Here is an 18889-nt window from a genome sequence, read left to right on the forward strand (position 1 = left end):
ACAACAACAACAACAAAAAATAGTCATTCACATCACAGCAGAAATTTTTAAACATACTTTGGCTTAAATGATATTTATGATAATAAGTTTCATTGAATCGCGTTAGTATTTACCGAACTTACTCCTGTAAGCTCCCCAGATTCATAACGATTAGACGAAGCTCTTCTTGACCGCTGATGATAGAGGGTATTTGGGTGCAGATTAAGGTTAAGGTCATCCGTCACTTCACTTTGGGTTTGGTCCTGAACTTTTTTATGCTACATAAATAAAATGTGATATTTACTTGTTTGAAGAAAAATGGTTTTAAAAACATCGATTTTGGATAAGAAATTATAAGATCAACTTTTTTTTGTGTACAAGGGTTTTTCGTTTCAATCTAAAACAATCAGTAATTAATAATTACAAATGGTATTGATAGGGTAGCATTTATGCTAATATTTTTGAATGAATTTTTTAAAGATCAATAGCATACTTAGTTTTAGATGATAAGAAATCAGTTATCAAAGAGTTTTTTATTTTTGCTATTGCCAAGTTTTTTCGCTTTTATCAAGTCAGATTACAGTTGCGATTTTAGTTACCATAATAATTATTTTCCGCTATATATAGATAACCAAAACAACACTAATGGTTACGATTTTTTGTTCTTTTCTTTTAGTTGGTAAAGCATTAGTAATGGTCGTTTTTGTGTTTGTAAATTACCAACACAATCATATTTATTGGGTGTTCTGGTCGTGTGTAACTAAAACAATGGCGGAGGTCTTGTGTTTCTGTAGGTAGAAGGCTATAACTGTGATTGATGAAACCTCGGTGTTAAACAAATAAATGTAACAACTGCGATTACTGTGTGAGTCACTCTGAAAATGTAACGATTATTCATTTCCATTTGTAGTGCTAATGATAGACGAAACTCTTACAGAATACTATAACGTGTGGGTATGGGTTTCATACAAATTGGAGTCGCAAATTTACTTCCCTGGTTGACTAGTTTAATACTGTCTCTTAAAAGCCGAAGCCTTCCGTAGATGCGTCTGACAGATTCTATAATACTTGGACTTCATGTCTCAGACGAGTCAAAAAACGGGTAGAGAAAGTTTCAGCATTTAGGCCTAATAAAGCCCTTATCTTAAGCAGCTTAAACTGTTTGACGAAAGATTAAAATTTCCCTTCTTTATCGTTGTTGCTTTTCCACATCGTAGTGCTTTAATTTTTATCGTAGTTTACTGGAAATATGGTATATAAAGTCTATAAATCTAAGTAATATGTTTGTAGCTTCATAAAATACTTGTATATTGTATAAGTTAAATACTTTGGCCTCCTCAATCTTGTACTTGGGATTTTTCATCCATGTTGATTGACGTCTCACTAAACCCACAAGTATAAAACTCAAGATATTTTTAAACGATACGGGCTTTAGAGAGATGATTATAAGACAGTCTAGTGGATAGTAAATAAATTATACGGAATAAAGTCTTACCTGTTTGATTTTTTCTCTGTTTAGACATTTTCGATAAAACATCCAAAATAAGAAAGCTACAAGTGGAGCAAATCCTAGTATGGCTACAATTGGCAACACAGTTGCTGTTATATTGATTCCTTGCGTTCCCTCATTCTTGCCGTCTCCAGCAGTGCCCTCTTTCGAACCGCCAGGGTGTATTGTTGTTCCGCTTCCTTCGGTAGAGGAAGAGATGGAGGTGGAGGTAATTGAGGGGGTGGAGGCAGTGATTTTGGGGGGCTGCGAAGTGATGGGGGATATCGTCTGGGGCGGTTTGATTGGGGAAGGGACAACGGTGGGGGGGTTAGGTAAGAAGGGATAGGAGGCAGGATTCGGCTGATAAGGCGGAAAGGGCCGACGCCCCGTTCCTTTATCTGGCTTCCCATGAATGGAGAAATCATCGATAGGATAACCTTCTTCAGGACTATCATTAGGCTTCAGTATTCGTACATAAACTTCAATCTTGGACTGTATACATAAAAATATTTCTTTAGTTAAAATGTTTATAGGCGTCCTATACATTAGAAAAATGTTGTTGATGAAGTAAAGTTATATTTAGTTTGCATGAAAAGTCTTTAACAGTTACATGGGTGATATTCTGGCTCGCTACAAAACATCTTCTGCCAACCTTTATTTTTTTTTACTTTATAATTCTTGGTTTCAAAACTACGAAAAAATTGTAGTACTTCTAGACCTTTTGATAATTCGTTGATTTTTTTTTCTTAAAACAAAATATACACGTTTGCTAAATTTATATCAGTTGTATAGAAATAAATAAGATAAATAATCCATAAATGGTAAGCCTTTAGCCATTTATTAGTTTTATCCAGCTGTATAATAGACTTTACAGTATTATTGATGTTGAAGACCCGACTTAGAATTAGACTTCATTTCCAATATTCCCAAAAGGTGAAAAACAGCAAAATATAATACCTATTGGATCCAGTTGCATTATTGTTTTTGTTGTTTGTTTTTGAAGTTAAGCACAAAGCTACACAATGGGCTATCTGCCACCACGGGTATCGAAACCCGGTTTCTAGCGTTGTAAGTCCGCAGACATACCGCTGTGCCACTGGGGAGCAGATTGGTATTGCCCAGTTGTATTAAGTTGAAATGGATTAAAAACATTACGCACTAAACCATAAATAAATAAATATGTATGTCAAATAGTTAGTAAATGGACTAACGAGACGAATGAAAAAGGCGATTCCAGTTCCAAAAGTAATCGTCACTAGGGTCGTTGATCGTCAAATTTGCACGACCGAAATCTAATAATGTTTGACGTAACTACCATTCATAATCATGCTATTTACATTTATTAGAGAATGTAAAGGTGTTTATATGTTAGGCTTACGGTTCATTTTAAAACTACAATATTAATATTCACCCTCTATAATATTTTAAAAATTAAAACATACGTTTTGGAAAAAAAAATAATTTTATGATTTTTATTGATATCAGCTAAATACAAAACACAAAAGGTTTTGAGTACGAGTTTATCCGAAAGTAAATATTTAAATTTACGTCAACAGTGATTGAAAAAAAACTGGCATGGAAACAGGAAATATATGACTTTGTAGCAACTGAAGAAACGCTACCTAACGGGTTCATTAAATTCTAGCGAATTCACATACTAGTGTATATTATGTTAATAATTGCTTACTGGAACAACATTTTAATTAAAGAAGTATCTGGAAGCCAAAATTATAATTGTTTTGAACAAGTTAGCTCATCATGTTATTGTAATATAGGAAGATTATCGATTTCTTACTTAATAATTATTAAGTTTATTTTATTTTTTAAACAGTGTATGTCGCAATACTTATAATTATGAGCTTTCACGTGAGATGATCTCAAGACTTTGCATGATTATTCTTGTCTGTTTGATGAGAGATTAAAAATTGTCTTTTCCCCATCTTTTCCCCAAATTATTTATGATTATTTCAAAATTTCCCTCTTACCGTTTGATGACCATCGTTAGCTGTGATGAACAAGTAGTAATCGTTTCCAGCCTGAAAAATAAATAATAATAACATGTAACAATTCTACACAAAACTGTTTTAAAATGACGAAAAAACAAACAAAATATAGATATAGAACTTACAGTCGTGAAGGTAAACTTTTCGCGTCTTTTACTGAATTTTCACGCACGAAGACTAAATTATTTTCATTTTCAGTACTCGGTTTGAATAACAAGTAGACAAGCGAACATTGAAAAAACAAAAATTCTCCGAGTTTTACGTCATTTTAAACTCTCATTTCATTGCCACATCTAAGCATGTCGCATAAAAACACTTTTAATTCAAGGAAGCAGTTTTAATGATAACAAGTGAAATGAGTAAATAATTCTATTAGAAAGTTGGAAGTGTCCAGAGTTCGAGATATTTGCTAAGGTCACATTTAGTTCTTGACCTTAAGCTACTTATCTCTCTCTTGTACCTTTCAGTAAATTTTCAAGTTTCACGTAAAAGGCAGAAAAATATATACACATGCTGTAAAGTTCGAAGAATTTCTTAGAACCAATGTCATAAAAAAAGCAGTCTTAACCACTTCAGTTGTTTGAGTTGAGGCATTGTCATGGAGCAGCAGAACAAACTTTTGAGGTTTGCTACTACTTCTGTTCATCGCCTTGTCTTTCAAGAAGTAGGCCTAATAAGGCATTAAAAACTACTTTACTAGAATAGCAACCCTTTCAGCAGCTTGTCAAGTAAGAACACCTAGGTTTTCAAAACATAATTAAAAAAAAAAGAAGAAGAAAGCAATGACGATGATCTCTGATTCTAGATTTTTATGTTTGCTTTGATCGACCTTTGGTCTCTATAATCCCGAATTCAACGAGCGCCTTCAATAACTTCTGAACTTTAATCATACCTTCTGGACTTTATTTTAATCATACCAATATCTATTGTCCGCATTCCATTTTACTTAATATGACACTCAACGTACACAAACGTATTTACAACATGTCATTACTATCTTTAATGTTTCATCTATATTCAGAACGTCGTTACACATTTTACAATCACAAATGAATTCCAGTTGTCGCGTGGACCGGGTGTGATCCATCGGTTAGCGTGCCGGACTGTGGTTCAAAGGTTCCATGGTTCGCTAAAACAAATCATACTCCCAGTGGTTAACTTGGGATTTTGTGATCCTCTTTGACATTCCAATCAGAAAATCAGGTACGCTAATGGCTTGAAACCTAAAAAGGTGAAACTACGTTTCGGACCGTTCCGCCCCAATTTAACCCATTGCACGCTCAGCAGTTTGGAGCCAAGGGTGTGTTATAAGAGTGACGTTTAAGTCCTAATATTTGATCTGTTGTTAAGATCTGTTTTTGTTGTTAAGCAGAAAGCTACACAATAAGCTATATGTGTTGTGCCCACCATGAGTATCGAAACTTAATTTTTAGAGTTATAAGCCTTCAGACTTATATAGAAGTGTGTGTGTGTGTGTGTCGTATGAAATTGTAAGTTTCATGTGCAATTAATCTGGATACAAGTTATATATAACTACGATTGTTACCTCCTGCATTTATGGTGATTTTATTACAAACGCTAGATTAAATCACACCCATATAAACTTTGTTAACTTTTTTAACATAATTAATCATAGCAACTGATGTATTGTTTAAATTCACATATTTCTTGTACCATTCTTGGAAGTGTGGTTGAATAACATAGGGTCATACAAATAAACATCGAACTAACGTTTAAAAATGTAAACATTTGATATTCAAACGTTCGATAATGTTAAATTGTTTTTAAAATATGCACAAGTTTGCAATATAAACGTTATAAATAATATGAAGTTCTTAAAGCATTTTATATAATATTATGCAGTTGCCAACAAAAGAGAATTATAATTTTCTGATATATTTAAATATTTATCCTTCGTGTATTGAATCGAACAAAGTTATAATTGCTAAAGTTATTACTTATATGGTGCAAGTAATAACTATTATTTAAATCTAACTCTCACGACAATTAGGATTGAAAAAAATTGCAATTTGTAATCCTTTTTAAAACATTATGACAGTTTTAATTGCTTTTAAGCGAATTACAATTCATACAGAAAGGTTTCGCCTCTGCACGATTCTTCATAAAATTAAAGTAATATTTTATAGTTGTAGTGAAAAGCGATAAGACCAATAAATTATTTGCAATAGAATGAGCTCTATAAAAAAAAACTACACAGTAGTTTTGGATATGAGTAACATGCAAAGGTAAAGTTAAAACAGACAAGACATCAACGAAATTAATACTCTCCAAAATACATTTTGTATATACCGCTTAATACCTTGACCTTCACATACTTTATATGACCTTCCCTTAAGTCATGACGAGAGCCAAAATTACGATGGAGTGACAAAGATAAAGTGTAGAGACTATCAAGTGTAATCAACATAAATTTTGTGCCAAGAAAGCAGTAGTGTTCTAAATAAAAATATGTTATAAAACCCTTGATAGTTAAGTTGTTAGATCTTTGTATAAAAAAAAATAACAAAAAACATAAAACTTGTTACAAATGGATGAATAGGTTGTCATATAATTTTGGAAGAAAGCAAGAAACAATGTATACACCTGTCATAGCATAAACTCTACAAAACATTAATTTATATTTCATAGCCCCATCAGTTCCGCTAGATGAACCAAAGGGACACCTTGAGGTCTTATATCCTTATACTTTCATTATGTTGTAAAATGGAAACGTCAAGAAATGAAATGGCTTATACTAGTCAGCATGTGAATTTCAGTTTCCCTGTAACAAGATAATATGGGTCTCCTGAATACGATAATCTGTCTAGAAACGTTCATACGTTCACAAATTACCAATAGTGATAATCACATACATAGGTGTACGAGATTGGGGGGGGGGTAGTCCCCCAGTTTTTCAATGCATACGGCCATTCGGGCAAAATTAGAAGTAGAAAATATGGTGATTTGGGCAATTTTTACCTTCATTCGGAAAACCTGGTAGCAGAAGTTTCTTACAGTCTCGCTCATAGCCTCATTCGGGCAAAAATTGTACAGCCTCCCCTCTGAAAAAATCCCCTATGAACACATAGATGTGTGTTTGGAAACATATTTAGGATCCAAGTTTAAATTGTATAAACCTTTATCATAAACAGTTCATAAATATATAGCCTCAATAAGTTACTTATCTTTATTATAATCTTTTCAAATTATATTTAATGCGATACAAGTTTTGAAGCACCAGATATGTAATTGTTGACCATACTATTTTCTTGTTATTCGAATATTCTTATTAATGAGAGAATATGCCCTAAAAAGCGACGTTTCATAAAATAAAAATAAATAGCGATATGCGAGTTGTATTTTCACTGTGAGGACAATTTTTATGTCTCTTCAATGTCTGGATATGTCTGTTAAATGGCACGAAGACATCGAGATCTTGCGACTGGTCGAATGCTTATTTACACTCATTGACACAAATAAAATGTTGATTATGAGGAAAGTGAATTCGTGTTTCTTGTTTATGGTGTAATTTTCCATTCAAAAGATGGCAGACTAATTTTCGCAAGTGCTCGTAATTCAGGTTGGACAAGTGAAGTAACATAAAAATAATCAACAGGTATTAAGGATAAATCTAGTCAAAGCTTTAATTTCCAAGGACTGTGTTGATTGCAATGTAATGTTTAAGCGAGATTAACGTACTGGAGTGACAATAACTGTGAATTGAATGAAGTTAGATTATAAAAGTTTTTTATATTAGTTACTAGCTGAAGTATCCGTCCGTTGGACAGGTGAAATGAAATCTCGTTTGCAACAAAAGATAGGAAATAGTGCTTCTATTTTTTCTTAACATAATAAACATTAAAAGTGCAATAGAAATACATAAAGGTACCAATACTGAAAAAAAGACATACTGTTTTAAAGAATTCTATCAATATGAAATTAGATGGGGGGTTCAAACCCCCCCCCCCCGTCCATGACCTTCCTCATGCCACCCTGTATCACTGTGTCAAGTTGTGCTGATTTGGTGGTTTTTCCGATATTCGACATGAAATTAGATGGGGGGTCCACCCTCCTCATGTCATCCTATATCACTGTGTCAGTTTGGTGCTGATTGATCAAGAAATGTGGAAACGTATAACGAAAAGATGGTTAGACATACTAACGTTAATTTATTTAGATTAGTATTACTGTGGGGACTTAGAGATTCCCCCACTCATAGCACATTAATCTTTAGATACTAAGGAAAATGTCCATCTTTTTGATGACACCGAGTTCCCTACACCAAATTTGTGCCAAGAGTAAGAAAACTGAAACTTGTTTATAACAGATGGTAATCAGATCATTATTCTCCATGCTGCCGGTGTTGAAAGTTTATGCCAAATGTCTTCACACTCTTACATATTGCACTGTTCTTATGTCAAAAGTTTGTTCGTTTTGTTTTATAGAAAGACCCCACTAGGCTATCTCTGTTTTCACCGCATGGAATCGAAACCCGAATTTTAGCATTTTACCTCCGTAAACTTACCGCTGACCCACCGTGGGACACTTTTTTTTTTTTACTTATCAATGATTTCAACCTAAAATATTAAAAACTATATTCAACTGAAATATTCACTGTATATTTTAATTAATGGTCACGTGACTTAGGCTAAAGCCAAGTGAATGGAATGTGATTTTTTTTATTTAGTACAAATTATATTTTCATATATTTTTTATTTTACTTTAATGAATGTATTACATACATGACCGATATTTGGGGTATTTCTCGAGAAAAAGATTGGGGGGAGAACAAGCTCCCTTGCCCCTACAAATAATTCGTTCTGATGAATTAATGCTTAACGTGAGGAGGATCCAAAATTCAAACAATGTAAGTCCAAAGATAAAATGGCATCCAGCAGATGATTGACTTTTTCTAATTGCGTAATTTCATCAGCGATTGTGACAGCAGCTAGCTACAGCGAACATTAATCAGTGAATCGAAGTGATCACTCTGATTTTACGCATTCTTTCGTAACTGTAATCTTCTCAGTTTATTTTAGTTAGCTTAGCTTCTATAAACCCGATGTGTATATAAGTATTGTGGGAAGATATGACGTAGTTTATATCGTAATTGACTACGTTACTGACAACAGTTGTCAAGATATTGCACGTAAATTTGGGACAACTTATGGTTAATTCAGATTATTCAAAGTTCGAATAGTTTTAAAGAGTGGAAATTAAGGATCTGCCCTTTTCTGGTGCTTGAGGATTGGGCAGAGCCCGTAAAATTCCAGCTACTATGTAAAATTATTTGGAGTAACTTCTATCCACATCTCTATGAATATTAAATAAACTTTCTTATTTGTTTAACTTCTTTTAAAGAAAAAATATACGCCCTTCTAAAGAATGGACGTTTTTGTAGAGCAAAGCCACATTGGAATATATGCTATGTACACAGCAGGGAAACGAACCGTGGATTTTAAAGTTATAAGTTCGTAGATTTACCGCTGTCCCAGTGGGTGACCTAAAGGAAGGAAACGCCTTAAAACAAACATAATTTGAATTCAGAAATTTTGTAATGACACGGAAACTTCTCTCTGTGTTTACAATGTTTTCTTGTTGTTTTAACATTTTTTACATAATTCCCAATAAATAATTCATTTACACGGTATAGTTATATTTTCTTTACTTTATAGCAAAATAACTGTAAAATTAAAAATCGCGAAAGAAGAGACACCACATTAGCGTTTCCCGCACTCTGCTCGTTCGAAAATCTTTACTACTGTGGTCAGTTCTGTTGCATATCCAATCAATTAACTGATTTAACTCTATAATTTTACATCATAACTAGTCGAAATATCAAACACAATACGCCAAAGTGTAAATGGTTGCTAGCTTTTAATTAACAACCCAATGCAGCTAGAGCCACGAAGAAAACGAATTTCATACAGATCGCTGAAACAAAATGAAAAATTATATCCAGATGTGAAATGAATTATACTGACCTATTATGGTTCAATTAGAAATAAAGAGTAAGACTGTCACCTGTTTAATGGAGGTAGGTATGTTTAATCTTAACATTCATACTTCTACTTAACCCTAATTGTTTAATATTCAACAGTTGTATGCATTGTAATTTGAAATAGGTTTATAATAGTATATTTGTTTTTCTTTTCGTTTTTTATGCACAGAAGAGGTTGTTTTTTTGTGTTGTTATTTTTTTTACAAATTCAATATGAACTTCTTACTACGTGATCATAACGAACAAGAGAGATGTAAACATTAAGAGGAAGAGTTTAATTGTCAGAGTTGGTAAAGATGTTAAATAGAGTAACATTACGTAGGCCAGGTCTTGGATATAGCATCAACTGTGAAGCCACATAAAATACCATTTTAAACTGAACAGGATCTAGCATTGCCGCGTTCCAAGGATACGACCACTCCCAAAACCTGAATAAACGCGCTCGTGAACAAGCAGTGCAAATGGCACGTGGTATTTTTCATTGCACGTGCAAAACACCGCCATTAGAGTGTACAATACATATCTATGGGCAAAAAATGGACAATTAGTTCGTACAAGATCCGGGAGCGCTTGGAGGCAGTGGTAAAGATTCGCTCTTTGTGTGTGCATCAAGATCGATCTTTTTTACTCTCTTTGACAGGTAAAGTAAGGCTCATTTATTCTGTAAGGGAAGGTAGTTTTCAGTCTTAAACTGATAGCGTCTTTGTACTCACACAGTATAATAAAGATAGCTCAAACATATTTTACGCAGCGCTCTTTCTCGAAATATTCCAGTAAGCGTTGTGATGAGAAAGAAAGTCATTAATATCACAAATATATTTCGCTTACCATTTCATAAAACTTATCAGAAACATAAAACACCATGGAAGACAGAACGCACACTTACTGCCAATATGCTGCATTGGTAGTTTTCTGAATGTCAACTTATCACCTTCGCGTGATTTTGGTTGTTCAAAGCCATTGGAACTTGTGGAAAGCAATAAGTATTCTGTGTTTTAAATGAGTTTTAACTAGATAACAAATCTGAAAAACTTCTATTATATAAAAGTTACCCACATATTAGGGGACTAAATTTATGACAACAAAAACATTTAACACAATAAACTATTTGATTTTAGAAATAGCTACACTTGATATAATTTTGGTAGAATCTGTTGTTTTTTTTGTTTTTTTTTTCAAGTGGAAATCACGAATATGCACCAGTATATAATAAAAAAGTAAAACAACTGACTTTCAATGTAGTGGATGATTAATACTGCATAATTTGTTCGAAGTCTATAGCACCAAAGACAATTTAGCCATTAGAAATTCCAACACAGGAAGGATTACTTTCTCTATTGGATGCAATTGAAACTCACAGAAATGAAACTTGTGAATTTTTGTGGCCAGTGAAATGTAATATTTTGAATCTTAAGTGCAAACTCTTGTTTTACAAAAGTTAAAAGGTAAAATACACCAATAAACACAACAAGTAGTCATCAAACAGAAACGTCAGATGACATCTGACTTTTCAGTACTCTCTATCAGTAAACATGTGTTCTTGAGTCTCGTAGACTTAGCAAGACAGCTAGCTACTACAAGCTTTAACGTACGTGAACTCTACTTCACGTTGATGATAAAAAAGGCAATAAACTCACTTTACTCAATACTGACACAGAAGCTGCAACACGGCCTTGTGTCCTATCAGCTGTTGAGGAAAGAATGGATGATGAGATACCGCAAAGAATGCTCTCATACCCTGATCTATTTGGATTTGATGCCAAATATCATAGAATGTGCTATTATCATTACATATCGGAAATTAACATACAAAACATATAAAACAAAATAGGTTGTCCTTTGTTCTATAGTGGGGAGTGGTGACTTCCGTCAGATGTCCTTTAGTCTATACAGCCCTTATATTGTTCTGAGAGCTTGGCCGTATTTAAATTAGCTGTGACAATACGACATCAATTAAAAAAAATGTGTTTCATCATAAAATGTTTTATCCTAAATAATCTCCAACTGAGAAGTGCTATGTGTGTGTATATATATGTATACAGAAGCTTAAATTAGACAAAGGATTGTTTGTTTTTTTAATTTCGCGCAAAGCTACACGAGAGCTATCTGCGCTAGCCGTCCCTAATTTAGCAGTGTAAGACTAGAGGGAAGGCAGCTGGTCATCAACACCCACCGCCAACTCTTGGGCTACTCTTTTACCAACGAATAGTGAGATTGACCGTCACATTATAAGGCCGCCATGGCTGAAAGGGCGAGCATGTTTGGTGTGAGGGGGATCGAACCCATTAGACAAAGGAAAATCTAATTACAATTTATCAGTTTAACTTACAGCAGTCTATAATGTGTTCACAAGATGCTCTATTAATGAAAGGAGAGGTTAGTACTATATTTATTTTTATGACCCGCATAAAAATCACCCTGTTGGAAGTCGACTTTAATGCAAATAACTGCAATCGGAGGCAAGAAGGGTGTCTTTCTTCTACAAGAAGGGTTTCAAGCTGGAGATATGGTCATTGGTTGTCAGTGTAACATAGCAACAACCACTGTCCAATTACTCTCTCCCAAGTAAAATTTCAACTAGAAAATGCTGTCCAATGACTCATGGCAACAGGCATGTAATAGACGTTATCGTTTTTCTTGTCCACAGTGTCTGACCTTCATTTCTTGCAAGTCTACTCTATCCATCAAAAACGATTCTTGTCAGATTTGTAATCAGCGTTTGGGCGTATCTGTTACTGTCGCGATATATTGATGTACTACGAAAAACCAATCGCGCCGTAATTTATTCAATGGCCAATCAAAATAATGAAAAACAACAACACCATACATTTAAATCAAAGGCATTTCCTGTGGGTATTTCGATATTTATTTGTATACAGCTTCGTATCAGATGCTATCAATAACTTTTCTGTCAGCATTATTTTGCAAATGACGCATAATTCATTCTGCCAACCTACATAACTTCAGTAATAGTAAAGAATATTTAATGTAAAGAGATAAAAGAACAACATAAATGAGCTGGGTAACAAAACAATAACTATTTCGTATGATATACTAAATCACAATCTTATATTCTGTCATCTGTAAATGAACCCTCATGAAAGGTATAAATTGACGAAAATTTTAACGTAGTTTAATATACACAACTCCAATACAAATGTAGTAAACAGATATCAACGAGGACACCCTCGATTTGAAGGTAGAAATCCCAGTTTTTCGTTTATTTGTTGAATTCCGCGCCAATCCATACGAGCGCTATCTGTGCTAGCCGTCTCAAATAAGGTGATAGAAGACCAATAGTCAACGACATCCACCACCAACAATTGGGCTACTCTTGTTACACCGAATCGTGTAGAGCGTATTTGTTTTTTCGGTAATGGGACATGGACTGCAAGATGCACACTCTAACCACAGAAAAATCACTATTCACACTTTCAACAAGATCATGCATCTCTTATGCTTTACACGATCTCTTCTAGGTTTTTAACTATAAAACAGGCAGAATTACCCCATTAATTGCTTTAAATTACTGTATTTGAAATATAAGTCCTAAGAAAACAACATCGAGAAAAAAAAACAAAAAAAAACAGTGCGTTGTTTTTTCGCGGGCACTGCCTAACATTAAGGAGGATGAAACAGATGCTTTTAGAATTCAAGGTCAAAAATAATTGCAGACCTCTATTCAAGCCCCTTACTCTGAGTCCTAGAGTTTACCCCGAGGTCAAGTATAAATCACTGTCAGCGTTTTTTCTTTTCATTTTTATTCGACTAAGTTTAAGGCATAAAAGTTGTTTTCAAGTTACCCCGCGTAACATGGGAATGCACTTAAGAACGCACAAGTTTTGGCTGGTCACGAGCCGGTGATCGAGTGGAACTACATATTTATTTAGAATTCTTGCCGTCTTTTTAAGTACACGTGTTTTACACTAAACTCAAATTTATTAAATATGCCAAATGAAAAGCTTTTCATTCAATGCCAAACATCGTGTCTAGAGCGATTCAATGAACCAAGACTTTACAAGTCTATCAGTTTCGTGTGTTATATGAGGCATTTATTCAACCATTTGATATGGTTTTGTTTATTTGCTGTTAAACACAAAGCAACACAATGGGGTAGCTATGCTGTGCCCACCACAGGTATCGAAACCTAGTTTTTGCCATTATAAGCCTTTAGAATTACCTCTGAGCCACTGTACCTTTTGCAGCAATAGAAAAATAAATTATGAACAAATGAAAACGCAAGATTAGAGACACGGTGTAGAAATACTACTTATACAATACCAAATATGTAGATCTTACCAAGTTCCCTCAACATCTTTACATAATATAACACTTCAAAGCAAGCCTGAAAATATAGTAATTGATAACACCACGGTTGTAATTCTTTCCGTTCGAAGAATATTTTCGTACTGGCTATTTCATTTAGGAAATATAGTAACAAGTCTTAACGCTCTAGTTACACGTAGTGTTGCGTAAAGTTATACTGTGACACACACACACACACACTGGTTGTTTGGTATAGAACTGTGACACGCACTTGTTTTGCTCCACTGGAAACTGCTCAATTGATGTAATTATTATCAATGAATTGAGACTGGCAATAAATGGCACAAACAACTCCAAATAAGATTGAAAAACATGCGGCAAAAAGATTATACATCTTTTTAGTTATTCATTATGGCTGTTGATGAGAGGAATTTTTTCAATACCTTGAAGAGTTAGTGAAAAAGATTTAAAGTAGTCCAGAAATTTAAAAAAACAGGTAAGTTTTAAACATCAAATACGTTTTAGTTTGTTCTTCATAAACAAACGTGCCCAGCTTGGATATCACAAAGTAATTATATATTCTGCATTAAAATAAGCGTTGTCATGGTGCAGTTGTTTCCAAAAATCAAAGTTAAGGATCAAAGTGCAGAAGTTGATGCCGGTCTTCACGAAGGTGCAAATTCATGTGTACATGCTGAATCGCAAAGATCAATGATGATAAAACAATATTCAGTGAAAAGTTGCAGCTTAGCGAAATTTAAGGAATGTTTTATGTAAAATAAACAAACAACATTAATATTTATACGTAATTGCACACACACACACACATATTTAGCCATGTTTTAAAACTAGTGATGAATGTTTTTCAGGAATTTCATTTAACCGTACTGCGGGATAATTCTGTGTTTCGAAGATGTCCATGTCGAACACTTCATACCTTTAAAGCTATTATTAACTCAGTGAGCACCGATTATCAGTTAACTCTAAAGCTATTATTAACTCCATCAGCGCTGATTATCAGTTAACTCTAAAGCTATTATTAACTCCATCAGCGCTGATTATCAGTTAACTCTAAAGCTATTATTAAACCAATCAGCACTGATAATCAGTTAACTCCAAAGCTATTATTAACTCCATCAGCGCTGATTATCAGTTAACTCTAAAGCTATTATTAACCCAATCAGCACTGATAATCAGTTAACTCTAAACCTATTATTAACTCCATCAGCGCTGATTATCAGTTAAATCTAAAGCTATTATTAATCCAATCAGCACTGCTTATCAGTTAACTCTACAGCTATTATTAACTCAATCAGCACTGATTATCAGCTAACTCTTCAGTGACTTCTAAGCATCTGAGATGCAACATCGTCAAACAAAATATCTTCATTGTTTTCTAGAATTTCCACATTAAATTTATTATCTCGGAATTAAAAAATTATCTTCATTACATCAAATAGTCTTTGTCTAGCGTGCCATCTGGTGACAACATATATTTATAAATGCAGTCAAGTTCTGTAATTTTAGTAAGTAACTTTATTATTTTTAGCATTAGATCAGTATTTTTAATTTTGTAAACACGGCTAAGAACGACTGCTATTTTTAATTATCAAAATCCTCTTAAATTACATAAATAAATCTCACATAACTTCGCACACATCAGGCGGCAGAAGGAAAAGCCTTTTCTCTGCGTCTTCCTCAGGGAACATAGAGAGTTATATTTGTTCGTAGCATCAAATGAATGTCTTCAGCAAACGTTAAGCTTCTATTAGATTGACATATTTGTTACATAATACACTTCGTATTATAGCTTATAATATGTTTCTACATCGTGTTAATTGGTATACAAGATATTTCAAGGTTCCACAGATGGCTTCATGCTGGGTTTCTACGATCCCGGATTTATAACCTTGTTACCGCCCACATTATTAACATGTGGACTAGGTATAGTTAGACCTTTTCGGTTAGCATGTCAGTTTCTTTTCCCTATGTCCTTGTAAAAGTAATTTTTATTTGTTTTTCCGATCTAATTTACGTTCAAAGCTTGTTTTTTCGGTCTAATTTACGTTCAAAGCTTGTTTTTCGATCTAATTTATGTTTAAAGCTTGTTTTTTCGATCTAATTTATGTTTAAAGCTTTTTTTATCGATCCAGTTTTCATGTTCATAACTCTTGTTTATTCCATATCTATACGCGTATAATTTTTAATTCATTAATTCACGTGTGTGTGTGGGTTTGTGTAAAGTCTGTTACGTTTATGCAACTCCTAAGTGTATAATTCTTGTTTCTCTCCTTAAAATTTTATGTGCTAAGTTCTTGTTGTCTCAAAGCAACATCAAAGTGTGTTCGTCGTGTTTTTTGTGTAAACTTTGCTTCTTCGAACTAATCCTACATCCAAATTGTATGAGATTCGTTGTTCTAGCTGTTTCAGATGTTTCCTTGCTATAAATTTTATGTTTATGTTTTATTGTGGTTATCTTTATCTTTGTAATTTGTTTCTTTGTTCACATTTCTTACTTTTTTACGCGTACGTTTTTATTCACGTGTTTTTATCTTTTAACCTTTTCGTACACGTATGCCACATTTAGATTTCGTGTAGGTATAGATCTTTGCTTTGTCTATTGAGTTTATATACTTATGTACTTTAATTATGTATGTATATATATATATATATAGGTATACACTTGGCTCAGATTCGTTTATTATCTATATATATATGTATATATTATTATTATTTTAAATTTCTAAGTGACACTGACTACAGCAGATGCAACGCGATTGATATATCATGGATTCTTAGAATATGTATATATATATATATATAATTTTAGTGTTTAAAATGTAAGATATACGACTGCAGGATGTGAACCGAAAATTCAGTTATCTTCAATCTTAAGTACTTTGTGTTATGAAGCCTCCTAAAAATGCTAGGGTGTGTGGCCTCATTACTCTGTCCAAAAATGGGGCGATCTGATAAAATGTTCCCAGACATTCCATATAAATGCATTATACGTTTCAATGTTTTTATTCTGACTGACAATGGCCTAGTTATCGAACAGCAATCACACATCAAGGATAAGGACAGTAGCCAATCAGAATTACAGTGCTTATAAACCGGATTTTCAAACCGGTTTCATTTGGCCGCTGTAAATCGAACCAGCACAGCCATATCATCATGTCCAACATATTGAGTAATAATGCTATAACAAGGAATTAACTATCCAGATCAATCACATTCTAAAAATATAGAAGCAAAATAAATGGTTTGAAAAATACAAAAACAAAACATGTAATACTATATTTAAATAACTCTAAAATATGAGTTGGAAGAGAATTTAGGCTGAGTTGATCATGTATAATAACAATTAATATCTTGGGTAAAAGGCAAGATCATGTAAAACTTTTAAAGAGCTCGAACAATCATAAGAATTAATATTATTAATTATATATATATATATATATTTGCTTCAATGCCACTATTTTCAAGAAAAATTCATCTCAGAACAACAACAAAAATCAGGAATTTTTCTCTTTTCCTTATTTTTCTATAACAAGGGCTTGAGCAAGCAGTGACGTTGTACCCATTGGCAACGGGTGTGCACGCACCCCCTTTCCTCTCCCAATCTTTCGATACACTGTTTTAATAATCCCAAATCCATGTATACATATTTTATTAAATATGTTCAAAATATTTGTTTGTTATGAATTTCGCGCAAAGCTACACGAGGGCTATCTGCGCTAGCCGTCCCTAATTTAGCAGTGTAAGACTAGAAGGAAGGCAGCTAGTCATCACCACCCACCGCCAACTCTTGGGCTACTCTTTTACCAACGAATAATGGGATTGACAATCAAATTATAACGCCCCCACGGCTGAAAGGGCGAGCATGTTTGGTGGGACGGGGATTCGAACTCGCGATCCTCAGATTGCGAGTCGAGCGCATTAACCACCTAGCCATGCCGGGCCTATGATAATAGAAGAAATTTACTGGTGTTTATAAACTTAGTTTTGAATTATACAGAATTCAGTTGAATTCCTGCATTGTATATTTCCCTTAATGTTTATCTTTCTGTCAAATACAATTAATTTAGTTCATTATAAGTTGAAGAAGTAGTAGTTAATAAAGCTCACTGCGAAGCGATGACAACAGGAAAAAGCTTTTAATTTTCAGTTTATCACGCTTTAAAAAGCAGGTAAATGTAAGGACAATAAGATGTGCTTGAAGAAGAAAGACAGCGGACTACTTTACCTGTGTTTTTAGTGGTTCACCGTTTTAATAGCCTTCTATAATTGTGTTTTGAATGAATCACAAAGTGATTGTGTTTGGGACCCTAAAATAACTGATAATACTTTTCTTTGATTTCTTTCGGACATATGATTGGTTGGTTCTTCTTAATCACAAAGCTACACGATGGAATACCTGTGCTTTGCCCACCATGCGTATCGAAACCCAATTTTAACGTCATTAGCCTGAAGACTTACTGCTGAACCATTGGGTGTTTGAAGCATATGTCTACTTAATTTGCTCTTTAATAAAATTGTATTCTTTGATGAGTTGACCATAACTTCACAAAGCACTTTTTTTGCCAAGAAATGGACTCACAACGCAAAATATTAAGATGTTATTACCTTAAAGTCAACATTGACAAAAATATTGTTCAATGTTGAGCAAAATGGAAAAAAAAATACGGCTGAGACTGATACCACTAATATTTTCTATTTTGAAGGAAGTTATTATTCAAGTATCGTTCCATTATTTACAGTCAGTATTTTGAAACCCTTTTTTATATCTAATCTAAGGTGGTTTTGGTCAAGTAACTAAAACTATTGACAAAAAAATAAAAAAAGACAAGACAATAACAAAGACGATTTTTATTTAAGCATATTATTATTAAACAGATAGGTATCTCCAACTATATAATTCTACTACAGTGAATTAATCCAATACAAGAACTGGTATTAAGATTTAAAAAATAACCGACGTTTTTTGACACAATGAAAGGTAAAATCTATTTACTACTAAAACTCTGAGATTGTTTGTTTGTTTGCTTGTCTGTAATTAAATACACCAAAAACGGCGCACAATAGCGCCATATTTGTAATGAAATGAGAATAGAAACAGAATAAAACAAGTTTCGTTAAAATCGGGTCACG

The 18889-nt window shown here is 33.5% G+C and overlaps 1 protein-coding gene across 2 annotated transcripts in view; it reads right to left on the reverse strand.

The window, feature by feature from the left end:
• Positions 1-18889, reverse strand: part of LOC106459239 (tyrosine kinase receptor Cad96Ca-like) — a 60683-nt gene that overhangs the window by 16316 nt on the left and 25478 nt on the right. The window contains exons 4-6 of one of the 2 annotated variants that reach the window (XM_022387441.1): positions 3454-3504; positions 1475-1960; positions 123-257 (exon numbers count right to left, since the gene is read on the reverse strand). In XM_022387441.1, the coding sequence (XP_022243149.1) occupies positions 123-257; positions 1475-1960; positions 3454-3504 (672 nt within the window). Of the gene's footprint in view, positions 1-113; positions 258-1474; positions 1961-3453; positions 3505-18889 lie in introns of both variants that reach the window. The other variant, XM_013918875.2, reaches the window with a different exon arrangement.

The sequence above is a fragment of the Limulus polyphemus genome, unplaced genomic scaffold (genome assembly GCF_000517525.1).
Source record: "Limulus polyphemus unplaced genomic scaffold, Limulus_polyphemus-2.1.2 Scaffold1, whole genome shotgun sequence".
In the NCBI taxonomy this organism is placed as follows: Eukaryota; Metazoa; Arthropoda; class Merostomata; order Xiphosura; family Limulidae; genus Limulus; species Limulus polyphemus.